The 22,397-nt window shown below is 37.6% G+C and overlaps 1 protein-coding gene across 3 annotated transcripts in view; it reads left to right on the top strand.

Moving 5' to 3' along the window:
- The window catches only part of LOC117661772 (ephrin type-B receptor 5), a 168,745-nt gene extending 146,655 nt beyond the window's left edge, over window positions 1-22,090 (top strand). For 2 of the 3 annotated variants that reach the window (XM_034410897.3, XM_034410898.3), the window contains 9 exons: window positions 259-373; window positions 2,644-2,699; window positions 2,786-2,905; window positions 4,907-5,154; window positions 13,775-13,990; window positions 14,989-15,138; window positions 15,258-15,451; window positions 17,253-17,408; window positions 20,090-22,090. In XM_034410897.3, the coding sequence (XP_034266788.2) occupies window positions 259-373; window positions 2,644-2,699; window positions 2,786-2,905; window positions 4,907-5,154; window positions 13,775-13,990; window positions 14,989-15,138; window positions 15,258-15,451; window positions 17,253-17,408; window positions 20,090-20,198 (1,364 nt within the window). In that variant the 3' untranslated portion in view covers window positions 20,199-22,090. Of the gene's footprint in view, window positions 1-258; window positions 374-2,643; window positions 2,700-2,785; window positions 2,906-4,906; window positions 5,155-13,774; window positions 13,991-14,988; window positions 15,139-15,257; window positions 15,452-17,252; window positions 17,413-20,089 lie in introns of those variants that run through there. The other variant, XM_087886459.1, reaches the window with a different exon arrangement.
- Window positions 22,091-22,397: the final 307 nt, after the last annotated feature.

Genomic DNA, 22,397 nt, shown 5'->3' on the forward strand with positions numbered 1-22,397 from the left:
ATGTGTTGCTTAGAGAAAAACTTAACATGGAAAGGGGACCTGATGGGGTCAACATAACTATGAGCATTTCTGTTGTACAGACTTGGATGCTTCAGACAGGGGAAAGAGGGCATTTCTGAATGTTGGTGGGCTGAAGTTGCAGAGCTCTTAACAAACATTTTGGAAGAGTGTTTTCAAATGTTAAGATTGTATTAGAGGGTTTTGTAACAATAAAGACTATATATAAGAAGATAACAGACTGCCTTCCTTCTTTGGCAGGTGAGCGCTCTGAGATGGTGCAGGATCGATTGCCACTTATTGTAGGCTCAGCATTGGGTGGACTGGCCTTCATGGTAATTGCTGCCATTGCCATCCTGGCCATTGTCTTTAAAAGGTGGGTATTCTGCTTTCACCCTCTTAAAGCTATTGTTGATTCAACACAAAACTACTCCCAGGTAAGGGAATAAAGCATGATTTTGGAAAGCTGCTTTCAAACAGGAATCCTGTTATGTCCTAGACCTCTACTGGGAGAGATTGTCTGCTATTTTTTTCTCATATTACATCTGCAACTTACATATTATACAAGAACGATAGTTGGAAACCAGATATAGTATTTGTGGGGAAGAACGGCATACCTTCTCTTTTGACCTCCTATTCAGACCTTATAACTGGAGAAATGTGATAGAGTTAGGATTGTAGGTTAGCGATATTGAAGAGCACCTTTGGTCAATATAACCTCAATTGTAGACATATTCTTTCTACTAATATGTTTGGAAAACTGTAAACAAGGGGTAGAGGAACTGTAGGCTGCTATTGGCAACCCATTTGCAGTTCCGCAATGCCCATGGCACAAACTTTTGAACCCTTTTTTTAATGATTTGGGGAGAAGGGGAATGTGAAATAATGGAAATGATCTATTAAGCTTTGCTGAGGTTTAAAGCATCCAGAACACTCTAAAACATTACCCTTCCCTCCAAATGAGCTACATTTTTCTATTTTGGGGATAAAAGAATAAAAGGATAAGCCTGTGCAAAACGTATTGCTACTATAACCCCCAGATCCACACATTGATAATGGATGTGTGGCCAACCCCACTCACTTTGTGATATGATATCACCAGTCATGTGACTCCAAGCCTGAAAAAGAAACCTCTCCACTATAATTCAGAGGCAGGCAATCTAATTTCAAGCAGCCCTTGCAAGTAATCAGTTCAGAATTCTATAAGAGTTGTCTCACCTTTACCTAGCAATCTGCCACTTGGTGAGACAGAAGTAGTTATCAAAAAGAATAAAAAGAGTGTCAGAAAAATAATGGGTTCCCCAGTCACTACTTGTTTCAGGCCTACTCACTATTAGCAAGTTTCCCCAAAAGATTCCCCCATGAATTTCTCCGTTGGCCAAATAAATAAATAAAAATCCCCATCTCTGTCATAGATCAGTTTAAAACTTCTTTAAAATATCAAATAAACAGGCTATTTGAAAGTAGGGTCTTTGAGTCTTTAGCTTCATTCCAAGCTTCATTCCAACTTCAACTGAAATTTGTTACTATTTTTTGTTTAATCACCAAATCTCAAAACTAGATATAATTATTCATCTAATCTAAAGGCTATTAAAACACACAGGAGTTCCAATCAAATCCATTTCATAGCTTTACTTGGTACTCTGTCCAATGCATTGAAAATCTTGTTCAAAATGCAACTTTTAGAGATGTATCATAAACTCATGTCACCAAATGAATAGCCCTGGGCTCCCCTTTATAGCACCTTCTGGGAATATGGGCATAAATTGTTTTTATAAATGGATATGTGTTTCTGTGTATCAAAACAAATATTAAGAAGTGCACAAATTGAGCCTATGTTACATCTGATTATCAGATAAATTCCCAATAGAATTGCCAGTGTGATTGTCATTATATAGTGTCACTGTATAAATGTCCATTCAGTACTTAAGAATATTGTAAGAGCTCTGCCAGATCAGACTAGCCGATATTAAGTTTGTACTACATACTTTAATTTATTGTTCCTCTGTACTTCCTCCATCCTTATTGAAAACTGCTTTAGGATTTTATTAAAAACTGCTTTTCAATACAATTTCAAAGAACTTTGAATAAAGGAATATGTGACTTCTTATTTCCAGTATTACAATTTCCAACAATGCTCCCCTAAACCAATGGCATATTTTATGGTCACAGCATTGGATGATCAAATGATCATTTAGTGCAACTTTCTGCTAAGGTTGAAAAAATGCTACGCTGATATTTTATTGGCCCTTTTGTGAAGGATTTTATTTGTGTATCTCACAATCAGTCAGCTGAGGTTCAGATTTTTCTATCATAAAAAAAGAAAACAATCTTTTCTCTTTGTACTCTATTGTCACCATGAGTAATTTTCTACATTCTACATTCCTTCTGACTCCTTTATACTTGAAAGGAAGTTATATTTAATATGACCTATGCATAACTTACGAGCAGACATAGAACGATTGAATATTCGTTATCTTCTTCCGCCTTCAAGTAAAACCCCATGATTATTTCCCCAACATCCAACATAATTTTGCCTGCTTTTGCCTGCCCCTTTTTCATAGCTGTAGAAGAGTCCTTTGGACCTGATGCATCTAAGAAGGTCATCCTATCTTAGTTTTCCTTCTATGTTTTCTTCTTCCACAGTAAGAGACGAGAAACTCCATACACAGATCGCCTGCAACAGTACATAAGCACTCGGGGTAGGTGATTGAGAATCTCCTCTTTCTTTAGCTGCCTCTTCTCTCAAGCTCATTACTGACTCTGGAGTCTGTGGTCTCCCTCCCAGGCCTTGGGGTCAAATATTACATTGACCCTTCTACTTATGAAGACCCCAATGAAGCCATTCGGGAATTTGCCAAGGAAATTGATGTATCTTTTGTCAAGATAGAGGAAGTCATTGGATCAGGTAATGAAGTAATATTTTCTCATTTAATCTCTGCTATCTTATTTGCTCCTTAACCCTTATTTTTCAGTACACTTGTTCTCACTTGGAGCCTCAAATTTCTCATTGTGAACCTGCAGTTTAAGCCTACTCTTTTTGGTTGGGTTGCAGCTTATTGATGTTGACAAAGGTCCACCCAATTGTCAGGTGTTCCTCCCATTTATCTATTTTTGCCAAAAGTTTTTTTTTTTTTATGCCTAATAGAACATCACTCAAGTGGCATTACAACATCTTCACCATGCAGGCTTCATCTTAGGTGTTGGAGAAATTAAAAATGGGTACATTCTAAGAAAAGTAGTCTGTAACAATGTGCTGTGCTCCAGATCCAAAACAAAAGATGTTTCAAAGTAGATGGGTTTACATGGTTGCTGCCTCCTTAAAAAGATGCATATTTTAGATGTCCATGTTTTTTCTTTACTGTATTCTTGTTTTTCTTTCTTTGTAGTTTCCCCTTTTCCCCCTTTCTTTTCTGCCTCTTCTATTCCTTCTTTTTATTATTTTGCTTTTCCAGTTTGTATTAGTTTTTACTGTTGTACCTGTAATCTTTAATAAAACTATTATAAAAATATGTCTTTTCCTCAGCTCTCATATAACTCAGGAAAATATATCTTTGAGGTAAGGAGGCACTGACAGCTCTTTCGTGCCGTCTTCAAAGCCCTTGTTGCACCCTGCTGAGAGCTTGTTAATTTAACTGCATATTTTCCTGGGATTGCCCCACCCCCAATGTAGCATTTCCCCCCCCTTTAGATCTGAAGCTCTGCACATCCCTAGAACTGTGCAACAATGAGGGTATACAGCCATTCTTTCCATCCAGCCCTTGCCCATTATTTAAGAAGGGGCAGAATTTTATTCAGTTCACACCTGCTGCCGAAATAGGATGGGAATCATTTCCTCATGATGTAATCCCACACCAATGCAAAATGTATACAATTACCAGAATTACAAAGGATAGAGCCAGTTGTAGGAAGAAAAAAGTAAGCAGTATTATATAAGAAAGGTATACAGGGGTAAGAAATAACTCCCTGTAAAGGTCTGGTACTCTTTTTGGCTAGTTTGGTCTAGCAGTTAAGGCACCAGGCTAGAAATCAGGAGACTCTGGGTTCAAGTTTCACCTTAGCCATGAAAGACAGCTAGGTGACCTTGGACCAGTAACTCTCCGCTCACCTCACCTCACACGGTTGTTGTTGTTGTTGTTGTGGGGAAAATAGTAAAAGGAAAGTGTGTTGGATATGTTTGCTGCCTTGAATTATTTGTAAAAACAGTAAAGACAGGATATAAATAAACAAATAAAAAAATGTGAGGGCTGAAGCTGAAGACTGAGATCTTCTTATTCTCTGATATTCTCCACTCCCAAATGGCAGAAGGCTCCTTATCTACTGTAGCTTCTCTTTTCTTCAAGAAAGAGCTTTAGAGCTTTGTGTTTTTTGTGTATTTGTTTGTTTGATTCTGAGGTTTTTTTTTCTAGGCAAATTGCTGCCTGAGTTCTTAGACTGGTGTTGTCCAAACTTAGCAGGCTTAAAATAGATGGACTTCCAGTCTCAGAATTCCTCAGGCATGCTGGTTGGGGAATTCTGGGAGTTGAAGTCCACCCATCTTAAAGTTGTCAAGGTTGATTTAAAAAAAAAACCATTCTCAGATAGAGCAGGCCAATGATTGTATCAATTGTGAAAGTATTTAGATTGTTCAACTGAGACTTGGAAGACTGAACCACAATCTGTGCCGAAGTTCAAAACTTTGTAGTTTGTCAAAATCTGTTTCAAAGATAAAAGAGGGAATTGAGTTGCCTGGTTTGAACTTGGGCATTATAGTAACCTTACCAATGAAACGAACTCCAGAAAGTGATGAAGTGCTTGGTTCTCAAAGCAGCAGGGCCAACAGTCTTACCTCCCTCTGCATTTAAATTATGCAAGTACCAGTTCCTCCTCTGGCTGATGTGGTGTCTTTTCCATCCCTTACTCCTGGCAGGAGAATTTGGAGAGGTGTGTTTTGGCCGCCTGAAGCCTCCAGGGAAGCGTGAATACATGGTGGCTATTAAAACCCTGAAGGCTGGCTACACTGATGAGCAGCGGCGTGAGTTCCTAAGCGAGGCCAGCATCATGGGACAATTTGAGCACCCAAATGTCATCCGCCTTGAAGGTGTGGTCACCAAGAGCCGCCCCGTCATGATTGTCACTGAGTTCATGGAGAATGGTTCTCTGGATTCCTTCCTCCGGGTATGACAATCTCAGTTCCCCTCTTTCCTTGCCTGCTTCACTTCTTCCCTTTCATTTTACATCTACTATATTTATTACTATTTATTTATTTTAGTTACTTTTGAGCATTGTAAGGAATGTGTCATGCCCAAGCAGTATACTAAATAGAATAACATAAAATACAAGACATAGGGAAATGATTTCAGTAAAATAATATGGCAGCATGCATCTCTACAATAAATTTTGATAAAACAATAATAGCCCTGATATGGGGGAAGAGGGAGGCTTGAGCAAAAATAGTTTGTCTTTAGCAGATATTGCAAACATAGCACAGGGCTCTTTTAGAAGTCAGGGACTAGGGGAAAAAATAGTTTCTCAGTTACTGTCACGTAACAATCCATATAATATGGTGCCACCAGTAAGAATTTTACAATTGAAAGTCAGTGACACCAACAAAAGATAATTGCTGGTGGGGAAAACAGCCCAATAAAAGGCAAAAAGAGTCCTTCAGTAACTTAGTCCCAAGATTTATCTTCCATAAAATTTGAAGATGATCATTTAACTTCCCTCAAGATAAGGTGTCTGGTGATTTGTCCAAGAAATCAAGGTTAGAGATGGCTCCTTGTAGCCAACACGGACTCTTATATACAGTTTTTGGACTATGGAGAGAGAACCATTCATGAATTATATAGATGCCTCCTTTCATTTCCTTTTCTGTTTCTTAAATTTAGAAGGCACCTGACTCCATAATGACTTTTGGCAGCTTACAAGTCTAAAAATTGCATATGGGGGTTATGGATACTAATAATGCTGTGTTGAATATACTTTTCACCATATCAGTAAATTCTAGAACAGAAACATTTGGCCAAAATGTTTAAGCTTAAATCAGAGTAGGAATACAAAGTAGCAAGAAAAAGACTAGGGTTATGAAGCATGCAAGCAAATTCATTTACAAATAGCCAGTAGATGGGAATGAAGGAGTCAGATGAGGGATTTTGAAAATAACGGGAGCTAATACTACAGACAGAGCAGAAATTTAGAGATAATGGGAAAATTATAAAGACATAACAGAAGAAACAAAAGTCACAGTCATGGAATATCTAGAAACTTGAGCAAAACTGTCACATGGTGTGGAAGAAATGAATGACTTGCATTGTGAAATTTTGTTTGGAAATCAGAGAAATAAAATTGGGAAGAGGGAGGGGTGGCCAGGAAAAAACTACTACGCTTAAGACAAGAATGGGAAACATTTTTCTCTAAGGTGTTGAATACTGTGAAAAGGAGTTGGTTGTCATGAAGTAACAAAAGGAAAAAATTAATTTGTTAATAAAGTGAAAACAGATCTTCTGCTTATGTAGACATACACACTCACTGTAAAGACATATTCTCTGTGTACAACCACACATACTTATGGAGAGAGAGAGAGAGAGGGACGGAGGGAGGGAGAGAGAGAGTGTGGGGGGGAGAGAGACGGAGAGCCTTTTTTCTGTAAATTTCTTCACAGAGGAGTATTCAGTCCTGGTTTTATGTTCTCCTCTTCCTACTCTAGTAGTTCAACTTCAGCCCTGAAAGATGTAGCATGACCTGCAGTTTCAGCAGATCAGTCTTTTGGCTAGGCATTTCTCCGGGGGGAGGGGGGGCATGAAGTAAGGCACTGGCTTTGTTTTCAAGAGACTTTTTGTTGATTATGGTTTTTTTTTCTTTAAAGTGTTTTAAGGCAAAAGGAGGCCTTATCAAACTTACCCAGGCTATCAGTAGAAACCCTTGGAGAGCTTCCTCCTGGATCACCTATGCCTTGGTTTCTGTGCCAGGCTTATTGACAGAAGAGGCTGGTTAAACATCCCAGGCAGGAATTAGTGGTGCTGATGGGAGAAGTTTGCCTTCATGGGCATTAGAGTTGGAAATAAGGATAATGCTGAAGGGAGAGATGCGGGGGAGGGGGGGCTGTCAGGGGCACAGAAAACCATGCAACAACATATTAGAAGGAATAGTGTGGAATTGTTTTTAAATAATTATCCTTCTTTCTGATTGGCAGCTAATCACACCACCCAGTATCATTAAACTGAAGGTTGACTGTAGGGCTGATATACATGCTAATAGTAATAATAATAATTATACTCGATCAGTGGACAAAAATCCCATAATCCAGTCTAAACATGTGATTACAGATGTTCTGTAATGTTCTGTACAGCAGGTTCTGATAAGTTCTGGAGAACTGGTAGTGGAAATTTTGAGTAGTTTGGAGAACTGGTAAATACCATCTCTGACTGGCCCCGCCCCCATCTATTCTCTGCCTCCCGAATCCCAGCTGATCAGGAGGAAATGGGGATTTTGCAGTAACCTTCCCCTGGAGTGGGGAGGGAATGGAGATTTTACAGTATCCTTCCCCTGCCATGCCCACCAAGCCGCGCCCACCAAGTCACACTCACAGAACTGGTAATAAAAATTTTTGAAACCCAGCACTGAGTGACTATATGAGCAACTCTAATAATACATTATCCAGACTTTTTGTCTTTCTTATCAACAGCTGTTAACTCTGACATGTTGTGTGGCAGATACTTGTCTGTTTGAACGTTAAAGTCCCAGAGCACTTTAGCTTCTTCATTTTGTCGTCCTACTAGTTCTTGCATTGTAATACCTGGTAAGAACTAATAAAATAAAAAGAACTGGAGAAAAATCACAAAATACAAAGACCTCCAAATAGAAGTAGAATGGCAGTGGCAAGAGAAAGCAAAGATGGTACCAGTACAATTAGGCACCTTGGGTGCAATTGCAAAACATCTGGAGACCCACCTAAATACCATCAGCATTGATAAAATCATCAAGACAATTGCAAAAGATAACTTTACCTGGAACAGCTTACATTCTGAAATGATACCTTTACATCATCAAAACGACAACATCTGCCTATCCCAAGTCCTTCAGAAAAACTTAATAGGTAGACAGAAATGACAAATCCAGTCTAAACATGTGTCTGACTGTACAACCAACCATAATATATTAAACTTGTATGCTGCCCAGCTCTCAATGGCTCTGGGCGGCTCACAACAATTTAAACAAAGAAATTACAAATCAGTAAAACACGAAGCATACAAAGCCCTTCCCTGGAAAGAAGCAGGAAATATCAGTTGAAGGACTGTGATTCAGTCATAACCAAGAGATATTTCTCAACCAATCAATAGCTATAATTGAACAAAGGTGACCTATTTCTATAGAAGAGCAGAGCATTGGTGTCTTCTAGGCTGTGGTGGGTGTACGAAAACAGGAATTCATAGGTTAATAACAGTGGCATGGTATACTCCAGTGATTGGAAGAATCAGAGATTGGTTTGGGGGGAAATGGTTCAATGTGCTTGAAAGAATATGATCTCGGGGGGGGGGATTATAGTGCAATACATAAAAGTGGCTGGATTTTTCAGAGACTCAAGACAGAGACATAAAATGGTGATGAGTGAGAATCTTTATTTGGAATATGTGTTTAGGCATATGTTAACGGGGGAAGGGCATCATTAGGAATGGGAATTTATAAAAATAACAGTAATGTGTCAACAGTGGAATTAAATGCTTTAAATATTTTAATTTAATTCAATTTAAAATAAATAATGCTGAAAAATGGTAGCACTACAAAATTGTAGATAGTTTACTTGGAGAAATGTTAAAATGGAGATGTGATTTGCTTGTGAAGTGGCTGAATGATTTGTGTAAAGCAGATCTGCATCTCTACTTGACATTTGGAAGAGTGCTGGTATGAGTCCCCTATGTGAAAGGAATGGAAAGAAGAGTGAGGGTACAAATTATATTGGGTTTGAGTTGTTAAATATGCCTGGCAAGGCATTGGCAGAATTCTGATAAAGGGCTAGGAGAGGTAAAATTTGCAGCCTTAGGTTTGGAAAGGAGACCAGATATTTGCTCTTCAGCAAGTAATTGAGAAATATATGAAAGTGAATATGTTTATTGTACATTTGATTATGAAATAATACATGAAATTTTGAGACATTTATGTGAGGCTGCAGTTGAAGGTTGTTGCTGAATATGATAAGGGCAGTATATAATGGAAGCATTACATACTGTCCTTGGAAGCATGGTAGGCTTCAGCACTAAGCAAGGAATAAATCAAAAAATTATCATATTTCCATGTTTGCATAATGTATTTATGGATATGCTTATGTTGTTGGAGCATTGGAGAGGTGTTGGTTGAGGATGTAAACACTTATAGGCTTTTGTATGAAGTTTATGTTGGGTTATATTTATGCTATGTTAAGATTTGCTGTAAATGTTAAGAGTTAAGAGTAAGGAAGGATGGAGTGATTTAGGTTATACATAAATGGCAAAAACCAAGAAGAAGGAGATGAATTTCCGTATATAAAATATTGTCTAATATAGTACTTACTAAATATGGGGAATTGAAAGGAGAAATTTGAAGAAAGACAATGGGTGATATATATTGGAAGGAATGTTTCTCTCCAAAAGTAAAAATGATTATGTATAAAAATGTGCTTCTTTTCCTTTGTTATATGAAAATGAGAGTTATTAATGTCAGAAGACAATAAAAGTAACTTGAATGCAGTGGGGATATAGTTAGGGCCTAGAGTGAAGAGGAGTTGAAAGGCACATGGATTGAATATAAAAGCAAGTGACAAATATGAAATGAGTGCGTAGGTGTGTTTGTATGAAGAGAATGAATGAGGATCAAATTGAAAAAGAAAAAAAAAGGAAGGAAGACTGAATGGGTCAAGAGGCAGAATGAGAAATCATGACTGGATGGAGTATTGCTGTCGCCCCAAAGAAAGAGGCAAGAATTTTAAAACACAAAAGGCAACATACAAAGCAATGATTCACTGCTGTAAAAGCAACTATGGTTGGCACGTTTGGCATGATATGGAGAAATACATATGCATGAATGATTTTGTAATAAGCTAGATTTAGCTTATTTTTCTTTCTTTCCTTGTTCAATGGATTTAATTTCATTGACTTATTCTTCTTACTCCTTTTCTGCACTTTGCATAATATTGCTTACTCTGAAAAGTAAAAAGTAAAAGGGATGGTGTGATGACCACCATGTATAGACATGTACTCTGGAGTTCATATGCAAGCACAGAAGATATAATCTTCTATATATTCTACTGAATATATTCATTCAAAAATGAATGTATGCTTCTAAAAAAACTGAACTCAATTTTCTATGCTTGCATCTGTTGTGACATTTTTATAGTTTTAAAATATACTTTAATATTGGTAGGATCATTAAAAAAAACTCAAGAGTCAAAGGAATTGTTGAATATGATTTCAGATGTAAGGAAAGACAAAGCCAGTGTTTTACAATATTAAATATGCAACAATACATAGTAGGCATTCATAATGTGTTACCTTATTAAATTAATTAAGAATTATACAAAATAAACTTACCAAAATCATAGGCAATGAATAACATAATAATTTGTTGTTTATCTGCAGTTTCAAAACAGAATAAATTAAGATGATTATATGCATCCCTAATCATACTCTAATCTTACAAATTGGTTTTTTATAATAATAAATTACCCCAAATGTTTCTTAGACATTCATCTGGCAGTGGACGCTTATTATTGCTTAAGTGTTTTGTTCTTCTTGATATAGTTGCCACAACAAGATCAAAATAAATGTTTTTCCTCTTGGGATCAAGCATATAAAGATATGCACGCACACACAGTCACAGATACCAAGTTAGTTATGGCTAAATTTGTTCCATCAACTTAAAAGGCAGTACAGAATGAGCAATTTTCTTGAGATCCAAACCAAAAAAACATATTAGCATCGATTATCTTTGTTGTTATTCTTTTTGCATGTCACTAAAGAATCTGCTCAGATTCCTAACCTCTGTACAGGTCTGTGCCCATACTACAGTTTTTACAATATCATTTAAGTTTGAGTACTGTGATACACATATTTTCTTAACATTTATTAATATTCCCAAATTCTAATGTATTTTAGAAGTATACATGTATTTTATATTAAATTCACCATTAGACTATTTTCATTGTACTCTGGTTTATCCTTACCTATACAAACCATCAGCTTCTGTCAAGATATTAATTCTTTCTTAGCTGAAAGACTCAGAGAAGCAGTAAACACTATTCAAACATTATATATACTGATTATTGTTTGCCCCAATTATTTTATAGATAGCCAAATGTCTGTACAATAAAATCAGGGCAATAATATTTTAAAAGAGAGTTCATATCATAATCTATTAGAAAAATAGTCCTTAATTTTAGAGTCTAAAGAGTGAAATTTTGCTCAATTTATGTTTAATCCCATGTAATTAGTTCTTTGTATGCATATAATGTTCATACTAATATTAATTCCAAATTTCCCAATAACTGTTACTTTCTGTACACGATTGGGAATTCATATCCTGGAATAGTGTTTTTTGATGTTATTATCAAAGTTTGAAAACTGCCATAGATTAAACCACTTTATTTCTTAATAATATTTTTAAATGCAGTAGCTTTTGTATATTGGAAGATAAATATTAAAAATGGAAACTTCAGAGTTAGCAGTAGCTTTTTAGATAGCTGTAGTTAGTGGGAAATAGTCTATTTACCTCATCTGTTTTTTAAACATAAATTAATATTAATTAAAATTAAATGACTGACTAAACTTGATGAATTGGACAGAGATTTAGTTCTGATTAGAGTTAGAACCACTGACATTGAGATATTTCATTTAAAATGTAATAAGTAAAATTTAAGATTTTAGATTGTTTTTGTTTTATTCAGACATTTTATTGATCTCACTGGACCTACTTATCTCTTATATCAGATCTCAATAATATTCCAAGTTTCCAAAATAAATTTTACAGCCTGAAGATCTTCTGTTCTTGTCAGATTAATAATCTAGTTCTACTAGTGACTCTTTTAGTCTCCTTCCCATGAAGGCCAATGTAGGTTTTGTTCATCAATGAGTTGTGGAAACAAGAATGCATTTTTTAATGGTGTGGAAACAGGTTTCAAAATTCCATATGTGTTTTCATGTGTTTTAGAAGCTGCTAATGCACCTGAATCAGATTGCCAAATGAAGAGATGCTTTAATTGAATATACTTCTATTCTGCCAATTTAGGCAATCTAAATGACTTTTGCAATTACTCATGATTTAACAATCCAATTGACAATAAAAGGATCCAGAGTATTTATATTCCTATTTGCCTGTGATTTCAAAAGAAAAGGAATCCTGTGCTATTTTCAAACTAGGATTTTCCCGGAGCATCAGCTTCTCATGTAAATAAGGATCAAAAATTATACAACTGTCTCAGCATTCTCCAAATATGCTCTGCAGCTTTTAATGCAGGAAATATAATAGCAGGATAGAAGCTCGTAATAGAGGGAGTGGGAAAATCAGGCTAGGGGTAGGAAGGAGTGAAATTGCAAAAGCTGCTATTCCCAAAGTCCTCTTGGTTCACTCCACCCATGGTGGTCAGGGAAATGTGGGTGGCATCTCATCGTTTTTCTTCAATAACTCATTTCCAAAACATTTAGAGATCATGTTTTGCATATGGATGTTGGTTTCAGAAGTAACATCATACTGGAGTTGGTAAAGTGCTTTGGATCTTGCTCATGCACATCTTTTCTCTGCTACTAACTGAATCAGCCAAATTCTTTTTTTCTGTGCAAGGCTGAAAAAAAATGCAACGGCTTGAAGGAATCTACTCATTAAAGTTAATGCATGTTTTACCGCAGCAGGAGGTTTTGTTGAATTGTATAGATTTGTATTTCGATTTTTTTAATGATGTTTTAATACTTGGTGCTGCCTAGAGTCATTTGTTTTGGTGGCCTTATAAATCCAATGTGATGCTGGTGTTATTGAAATGCAGTGTTCCTCCAAGGTTTCAATTACTTCTGAAATATTTGCAAAGCATATAAAGCCCTTTATAGTTGTACTTACTTGGGGATCGAAATTCTGAGACTCATAAGTGATTTCCTTTCGAGTGGCCCTCTTTTAATTGAAGATATTAATTACTTCCATTACATTTAATTTGACAACACTGCTAAACGCACCAGGTTTTTATCTATTCAGACAACACCTCTATAAAGTCTCTAAACTGCTTATCTTTTCACTGCTTTCAATATATATAGTGTAATATAATCTCTTAGTATCTCTAGCTCTTTAAGATTCCTGAAGCTTCCATATTGTTGTATTTATTTGCTAATCTTTTTTCACTTGTAGCATCTTTATCCAATTTCCACTGAAGTTGCTATGCCTGGTTTTGAGCTGTCACACTCTAGAGATTGATCCCAAAATACTCTTTCCAAACAGAAAGCCCATTAGACAGAGATCAGGATTGAATTAATGCTGCACTGTGATGGTGATTTTTTTTTCCATAGAGAAAAACAAGAAGTTCTACCTGCAAAAGCCAAGCACAAATATTGCACTTTAGAAAGAACTAGATTGGAAATGGTAAATTCAGAAAAGCTAATAGTTTCTTGAGTCTTTTCCTATAACAGATGTCTGGTGCAATTGAATCTTGCACCAAGCTGTAATTATTTAGTATCATCTTATTCAGTCTGCATTGGAATTGTCACACTACTGATGCAGGTGAGAAATTAGAAAACATTTATATACTAATATGTCATAGAAGCTCTTCTTTCTTGTTTGTAACTTACAGCAAAAGGAAGGTCAGTTCAGCATGTTGCAGCTAGTTGGCATGCTGCGGGGCATAGCAGCTGGCATGCGTTATCTCTCAGATATGAATTATGTTCACCGGGATTTGGCTGCCCGTAATATCCTGGTCAACAGCAACTTGGTTTGCAAAGTGTCAGATTTTGGCTTGTCAAGATTCTTAGAAGATGATGCTTCAAACCCAACCTACACTGGGGCATTGGTAAGTTCTTATACGAGAAAATACTTTTTCATGAATCTGTAATAATCAGGCCAGGTTCTGTGTTTGCATTGTGCTATATTTCAGTGTTGTCTTATTTTTATTTATCAAATTTATTTGCCACCCATCTCGTAGTTCAGGGGACTCTGAGCAGACCATCTCTGAGTCTATCTGCTAAAGTTATCAGTCTTCTAAATGAAGTGAAAAATATGATTTATTTTTCTTTATACTGAGGAATTAGGTACATTTTAATGGTATTTACTTTTTTAATTTATACCTTTATTGTTTTTATAAAAATTCAAAACAGCAAACATAGTCTTTCTTTTGATTGTTGCAAGTTTTATATAATGAAACTGCCATTGTTTTGGAATGCACTCTGTAAGAATTTCAGTTCTACTGAACTCTCTTTCTGCTTTTCTAAAACTATTACCATATTTTTTGGACTATAAGATGCACCAGAGTATAAAACGCACTTTAGTTTTTGGGGAGGAAAATAAGAAAAAAGCTGATTGGCAGGTGGATCGGCCTCCTGGAATACCCCCATTAAGTTGTTCCCAGAGGTGAATTTTAGCGACAGATTCATTGGTTGTGAGCTCTGTGCCTTGCTTTTTTTTTCTGCCTCTGAAACTTCTGAAACTCTGTTTCAGAAAAAACTTTTTTTTCTGCCTCTGAAAGCCTCCAAAACAGAGCTTTTTTTCTGAAGCTTCTTTCAGAGGCTTTTTTCCTGAAGCTCTGTTTGGAGGCTTTTTTTCTGAAGCTTCTTTCAGAGACTTTTTTCAGCCTCTGAAACCTCAGTTTGAGAGGCTGGGCGGGGCTACATTCGGAGTATAAGATGCACCCAGATTTTCATCTCTTTTTTGGGGGGAAAAGGTGCGTCTTATACTCCGAAAAATACGGTAGCTTACTTTTTTAAATCTAAGAACTGACTTAATATCAGTGGACCTGTTTTTAACTGAGAGCTGTTTGATGCATACTGCTCTCCTTTTCCTTCAAAACTATAGGGTGGCAAGATTCCCATTCGTTGGACAGCTCCAGAGGCTATCCAGTACCGCAAATTTACATCCTCAAGTGATGTCTGGAGCTATGGCATTGTAATGTGGGAAGTCATGTCCTACGGAGAGAGACCCTACTGGGACATGTCCAATCAGGATGTAAGTTTTAATGTAGCCCAAACACTAAACATGCTTTGAACTAGATATTTACTTTTTGGATAGTATTCAGATATACGCCACTGGGAGCATGTCCTTATGCTTTTCTTCCTTTGTTGTAGGTTATCAATGCTATCGACCAGGATTATCGTCTTCCACCACCTCCAGACTGTCCTACTGTTTTGCACCTGCTGATGTTGGATTGTTGGCAGAAAGAACGGGTCCAGAGGCCCAAATTTGAGCAGATAGTCAATGCCCTGGACAAGATGATTCGCAAACCATCTGCTCTCAAAGCGACTGGCACAGGAAATAGCAGGTAGGAAGGGAGCATCAGGGAAGTGTGTAATCCACAAAATGGAGGGGATGATAGAAGGGCTGTGTTTTGAAACTTAGAAATCAAGCATACCTTTTAGGTATGGAATCTGATGCTTCCTCTGGACAAAGAAAACAATAATCAAAAAGTTCTTAATACCAGTTATACATGTAGAGTCAACACGAAGTATGCAAACTCTTTATTACATAGAACCCTGTATTTAAATACTTTGCAAGGGATACAATTAGAGAAGGGAATAAAATGCATGGACACCAATAACAAATGGCCAGTAACGGCGGGAGTAAATGCATTTGTCAGGATTATATATATATATAATATATGGCTAGCTGATGAAAACTAAAAAGCTTGAAATAGATCTAAACTAGTCTCCCTTTATTTCTTTATCAGCAAAATATAAATTATATATATATATATATATATATATATATATATATATAGAGAGAGAGAGAGAGAGAGAGAGAGAGAGAGAGAGAGAGAGAGAGAGAGAGAGAGAGGGAGGGAGGGAGGGAGGGAGGGAGGGAGGGAGAGAGAGAGGGCTACTGATGAAGACTTAGAAACAAGAGATAAACTTAGGCTTCTATGGGTGAAAGGGAGAAATTAGTTGTCTGCCTATATACAACTATATAGGGGCTATATACAACTAATTTCTTTCTTTCACCCATAGAAGCCAAAGCTTATCTCTTGTTTCTAAGTCTTCATCAATAGCATCACATTCTTTCCCAAGTTTATATCCATGTTAGCTTGAAAAAAAAGCAAATATAATGGTGCTAGCCATAGTTATGCTTTGCATGACTCTAACATTATCCTGCAACACATAATGAAAGTAAAATAGAATTATTTTTTTCCTAATTGCTAAGAGAAGGAGTGAGACTGAAATGATAGAGAGTTCATAAGAGGTGAGTTAAGGTGGAAACGAGTATTGTGGCTCATATCCTACTCTCAGTCCACTGTGCAGCACGATGGCAATTATTATTTTGCTCTATTAATAGAATGCCTGATTTCAGATTCTGTGTTTATTAAGGGAACAACTGTATGGTGGGCAGTTAGATTAAGAAAATTCTTGAAGGCAATGGCTTGTGGATTGAGCAAGGCGTGGGTCTTGGAACTGATCACAGTATCTAATGAGCAAAGGTGATGGTGACGAGCTGATGGTGGAACCTTCTCAACAAAAGCTGATAATAATGCTTTAGAAATTCCTATGTTCCCATGTGTTTTTCTCAGCTTTATACAACTAAAAACTTGGGGTCAACAAAGAGGAGTTCCTTGGGGAAAGATGCAGCCAAGATTAGATGAATACAGAAGTGAGGAAGGAAGTCCATCCTGTTGGCATGGAGACATTTTCCCATGGGTATTACAAACTTTCATCCAGAGCCGGGAAAGAAGAGAGGAGTCCTTAGTTGTAAATAGCTTTAAAAAAAAAAAAAAAAAAAAACAACTTTGAATGCATAAAGGTGCTGTTATTTCTGTCCAAAACTGTGAGAGAAAGAAAAGCAAAACATATAGTATTTTAGAAGAGGAATAACAGGAGCCTTCTTTAGCAACATGGTTTAAATTCCATTGAAAACCTCTTCGGGTATCAGGTGCACCAGTAGAAAGAACAAATAAAACCCATCTAAGACCTCAGGGCTCCTTGGCAGATGTATCTGGCAGAATTGAGGTTGGCATGTTTCAAAAGTCACATACTTCACCACTACTCCTGCAGCATTTTGAATGGCTGATGCTGGGCATATCGCAATATGTTCTTATGCTCTTTGAAGTGTCCCTCTTCTCTTCTTCTTTATAGACCGTCCCAACATCTACTGAGCAACTCACCCCCAGACTTCCCTTCACTCTCCAATGCCCACGAATGGCTGGATGCCATTAAGATGGGACGTTACAAGGATAACTTTGACCAAGCTGGCCTGACTACATTTGATGTCATCTCACGCATGACTTTAGAGTAAGAACTGCATCTCCTATTATGTGGCAGTATGATTGAGTCTGCAGATAAGCACAAGTTTGGCTTTCATGAATATACCTAGATACTCTTTGTGTTTTTACAATTATGGTATGTCATTTGTATTTGAAAAGAGAGAACAGAGCATGCGTCAAAATGTCCTTTTGACCCAAGAGAATAGGAAGAAATGAGTTATCTTTTCAAAAGAAAGACCATAACTTTCTGAGCATCTATTACTCACTAAAAGTGTTTCAACATGGACTATGTGTGCAGAATTGGATATTGTTTCTCCCTAAGTGTGGGAAATGGGAAGCATATATATTTGGCAAGAAAATATGCTATGATAGGCCAGATAGTTTTCTTTGTCATTTATCAAATGTCAGCACAATCAATGATATGATTGTGATCTAAAGCCTGTTCTAGAGTCTGATGCCAAGATTAGGTAAATTTGCCTACAAAACAGTCTATTTATATTATTATTAATGTATAATATTATATTATAAAAGTTTATAAAATTATAAAATTTATAGTGTATTATAAATTTAATTTAATAAGTTTAACTTGTCCAGGATATCTTTTTCATCTTAAAATCTAGTCTATTCAGAAGCCCTGAATTCCCATTCGAATATTACCATGGTGATCTCACTTACTTTTCAAGCCCGGGTAAGATTGGCCTGGTGCTGTTATTTGGTGAGGCCACGCTCTGATGTACTGTATTATAAGCATTAAGGAACTGTGAAGCTAGAATGTGTGATTTTGTAAATTCAGACCGGACCAGGATTCTGGAAACTGTAGTACAACACATATAGAAGACCACACATGATCCATCCCTATGTTTTTGCATTCCCCTGGCCAGCATTGGCTGTGGAGTTTCCAGTAGTGTCTATTACTCAATATTTTATTTATTTATTTAAAATATTTATATAGCCACCTATCTTTCGGCCAGCTAAGCGCAGCTCCCAATCAAAAATTAAAAGGCATATAGAATCATTTTTAAAATCATTTTAAAATCATTTTGAAAAGTTCATTGATGCAACTTTTTTTCTCTAAATGGCTCTGGGTCACAGGTGTCAAACTCATGGCGTCATGTTGCCATCATGTGACATATCACTACGTTTTCCCTTTGCGGAGCTGGGGTGGGCGTGGCTTGCATGTGATGCATTCGGCCCGCAGGCCACCAATAAATCTGTGAAAACTATTGCATTCTCTTTAAAGAGTTACATGCAAGTATTAATCTGCTATTCATCCAATTAACTATTAATTTTCCATTCATATGTATATGGTGGAAACTTCGGTTAAACATTGTTTGAGGTTTTGATGACAATGTGAAATGACATAGGAAGCTGATTTATTCTGATCCAGAATCATCCCTTTAGCTCAGCGGGGATTATATTGTACATAAGGTACATCTGTGTGCCACTTCCTTCAAAGATTCTGGCAGTTTACATCCTTTAAATAACACAACAGTACCATGCAAACACCCGTAAACAACAACATTAGCTAAACAAATTCCTAATCTCCCCTAAAGTGTTGCCATCTGTTACAGAGCACCCTTTACTTAGAAGGCTCCATAAAAGTTTTTATCGCTGTCATGAATGATAGTAATAAAGGGAAGGACCTGTTCTGAGTACAAGCTATTTCAGAACGAAGTACTTGACTGACAGTGCTAGTCTCCAAGACTCTAGCCCTTTAACATCCCAGGGAAAGGAAGCTTGCCAGATGCCAGCTTGGCCACAGACTTCACCCATACTAGGTGATTCTGGAAGTAATGAAGATTCATGCCACAAAAAGCCTTTTAACAGCTTTTTTGGGCCCAGAAGGTGACTGGCAACCAAAACAGCCCCTGCAATTGAGATGTCCTTTGCTGTACCAGTTTTCAGTTGGCAGCAGGTGGGCAGCCAAATGGCACCCCTGTTGTACCTTCAGCCCTTTTCAAAGGCAGCCCTATCTAGTACAAGTTGCAGTAATCTAAACATAAGAGCCTTTGGACCCAACACGATTAACAGTTTTCTCTGGGACTGGGGCCATCCTTCTACCTTTCTCCTTCAACAGCTAAGAATCCCAGTGGGCATCTGAATGACAAAATAATGTCGCAGAGGGGCAGAAATAGATTGGGGAAAAAAAGTTCAGGCATGAAATATTTCACTTTAGAGTACATTTGGCTCCTTAGTATCTTGGTTTATTTTGCCTATTTTCGTCATAAAAGTATTAATGACATACAAATTTTGTAATTAGCGGTTGGTGGTTTTATGATTTTTCCCCCCATTATTTTACTTGTATGCCATTCAGAGTCACTTTTGGAAAAATGAACAGCTCTATAGATTAGATAGAGAAATAAAAATATTTTTTGGGGGGGAAGTGTCATCGTTGTTCTATGATTTGCAGCAAAATCATGGCATGCTCCAAGGTAACACACCCAAAAACATGTGGTCTACAGTTTCTAACCATCCATGATATACCTTGCAAGTCTTTTTTTTCTACAATAGCCATTATGCATTGTTAGAAGAAAAAGAGTGTACCTCACCAAATTTCTCTTTGAAGGCAATAAGCATTCCTACCCACGGTAGTAGTGAAAATGGCCAAATGGTTCAAAAGTTCTGCCAGGCTACAGTGGCTTGAATAAGTTTGCAAGTTTAGACAGTGCCAAAACCTTGGCTGAGATCTTCTTCTCTTTTCATTTGCAGAGATATCCAGCGCATTGGCATCAGCCTGGTTGGTCATCAGAAGAAAATCCTCAACAGCATCCAACTCATGCGGGTCCATCTCAACCAGCTTGAACCTGTTGAGGTCTGACAAACTGAGCGCAGTCCGTTCCCCTTAAAACACCTGGAGAATCAAATGAACATTTTTTTTGCTGTCGGAGAGAGACAGAGCAATCCATTTCAGGCATGGATGGGGGCACAGGAAACATTGCACTCCACTTCACAAACCAGAGAAAATTTATAGAGATTCTTTGCTTGTTTTTCTTTATTTTTTTATTATAACTTGAAACACTACAAATCCTGTGTCATTTAGAGATGGGTGGTATTGTACATTTGGGGTGGGGTGGGCTGGGCTGATAGAACACAGGGTAGAACTGAAAAGGTAGCTTTGGAATTGGAAATGCACTCACCGCCACTTCAATGCCAATGTATGGGATTGAACCCATAACAGAAATAGACACCTCAGAAGATTATACTGTGGACAAGCGGCCTGTAAACGGCAAGTTTTAAGCTGGAGCAAGCAAGGTTGAGTTTAATATAGTGTTGAAAGACTGAGTTGCCAAAAGAGACCCTTAGAAAGCTTTTGTCCAGCTAGTGGAATTCGGTGCTGAGAAGAACAGTGGCACCAACTTTTTCTTTTAGGCAGTTTTGGATAAAGAAAGCAAGACAGTCTGAATACTGTCTCATCAGGTAGTGCATTTTGGATGCTGTTCAAGTTGGCAGAGATGGACAACCCCAAACCATGGGGCAGAGTCTAGACCAAGGGTCTCAAGCTTGTGGCCTAGGGGACAACTACCACTCTCCAAATCATTTTCTGTGTCCTGCAAAAATCCATGCTTTGTAGGTGCTGAAGACTTAGCCCAGCAAGGCCAGAGCACTGAGCTCTAAGGAGAAGAAAAACAGCCCAGCAACTACTTCAGCCGATGACCTCCCAAGGTCTCCTTGTGGGCCAAGTTGCATAGAACATGCTCAAAAGTCTCTCTTGCAAGCAGCACAGCCCTTCTGAGACTCCTAGTTGCTCTCACGTTGCATCACGGATGATGCACGGATGATGTTTCTGAGGTGGTGCTAAATTCTGCTGGTGAGAGCAGCAAGGAAGCAAAGCATATCCAGAAAAAGAGATCAGGAGGCTGGGGCTGGGGAAGAAAGGAGGAGGCAGTTGAGAGAAGGGTTGTAGCTATCTGCCCTGTTGCAAGCTCTGTCTGATGGGAAGGACAGAGGGCAAGCAAACAAGACTACAGGAGAGGAAAGGAGAGGAGAAGTGGAGGTGGAGAGATCAAAGGAAAGATGACCCCCTTCAGCAAGGAGAGAAAAGAAAGAAGGGTTTGGGCACCTCTTAATGGGATGGCTCTCCTACTTTATATCATCCTAGGTATGATCATGAAGAAATATTGCATATCAGCGCACTAATAAAAACCAAATATTGGTGTTCTAGTTAATGAAAAATGCTGCCAGCTAAGTAGCCAAAGTGAAATAGCTGTTTTGCAGCACTGTTTTGCAAGTAGCTCTGTTTCACGGTACTTTTTATATTTAATAAATTTATGTTTAATGGCGCAATACTCTTCATTTTTTACTTCCTAGATACTTTTAAATCACAGCATGAAAAGGCTTGAAAGGGTGAGGCCCTCAAGCTAATGAACCAATCCCATGCAGCACTCATCTGAACTGAGCTTGAGCCCCTGGTCTAGATGTACCGCAGTTCACTTGAATGGGATTTGCACTGGATAACTTTGTTGTGTATTGGGCCCCATAGTAATTGATAAGAGCTTGGTGGGGGCATTTGGAGTTTTAGTCTTAGGACCCGAAGCATTTTGGGCCACCCGTGGATTGTGTTAATCCTCTGATAGGATGTCAACAGCCTAGTTGAAATAAGAGTAGGTAGCAGTACAGTATGTCTGTCTCTAGGAAGATGAAAAGTCCTTCTTTGCAATGTCCAATTGGATGTGGAGACCACAGAAACTGAAATAAAACATTTTACCAAAAGTATGTTGACAAGAATTTCTTTGAATGTGGGATTACAATGATTTTCTGGAAGTTGAAAGAGAGCAGATGGTTTGCACAAGAAAACGATTGAGGATCTTGTCCACATTGAGACAGGATCCATTGAGAACACAGTGAGATATATGTGAAGCAATATCTCCTCCGACCATAAAGATAATCCAGATCTATTTGGGATGGGAGCAGCAGCAGTCATTAATTCATCAGGACACTAAATCTCTATCCATCATGATGCATTTCTCTAGAACTGAATCTCATTCTGGCAGAAAAGTCCCTGGAGGGTAGATGCGGA

The sequence above is a fragment of the Pantherophis guttatus genome, chromosome 2, assembly GCF_059756535.1.
Source record: "Pantherophis guttatus breed Tessera chromosome 2, ASM5975653v1, whole genome shotgun sequence".
In the NCBI taxonomy this organism is placed as follows: domain Eukaryota; kingdom Metazoa; phylum Chordata; class Lepidosauria; order Squamata; family Colubridae; genus Pantherophis; species Pantherophis guttatus.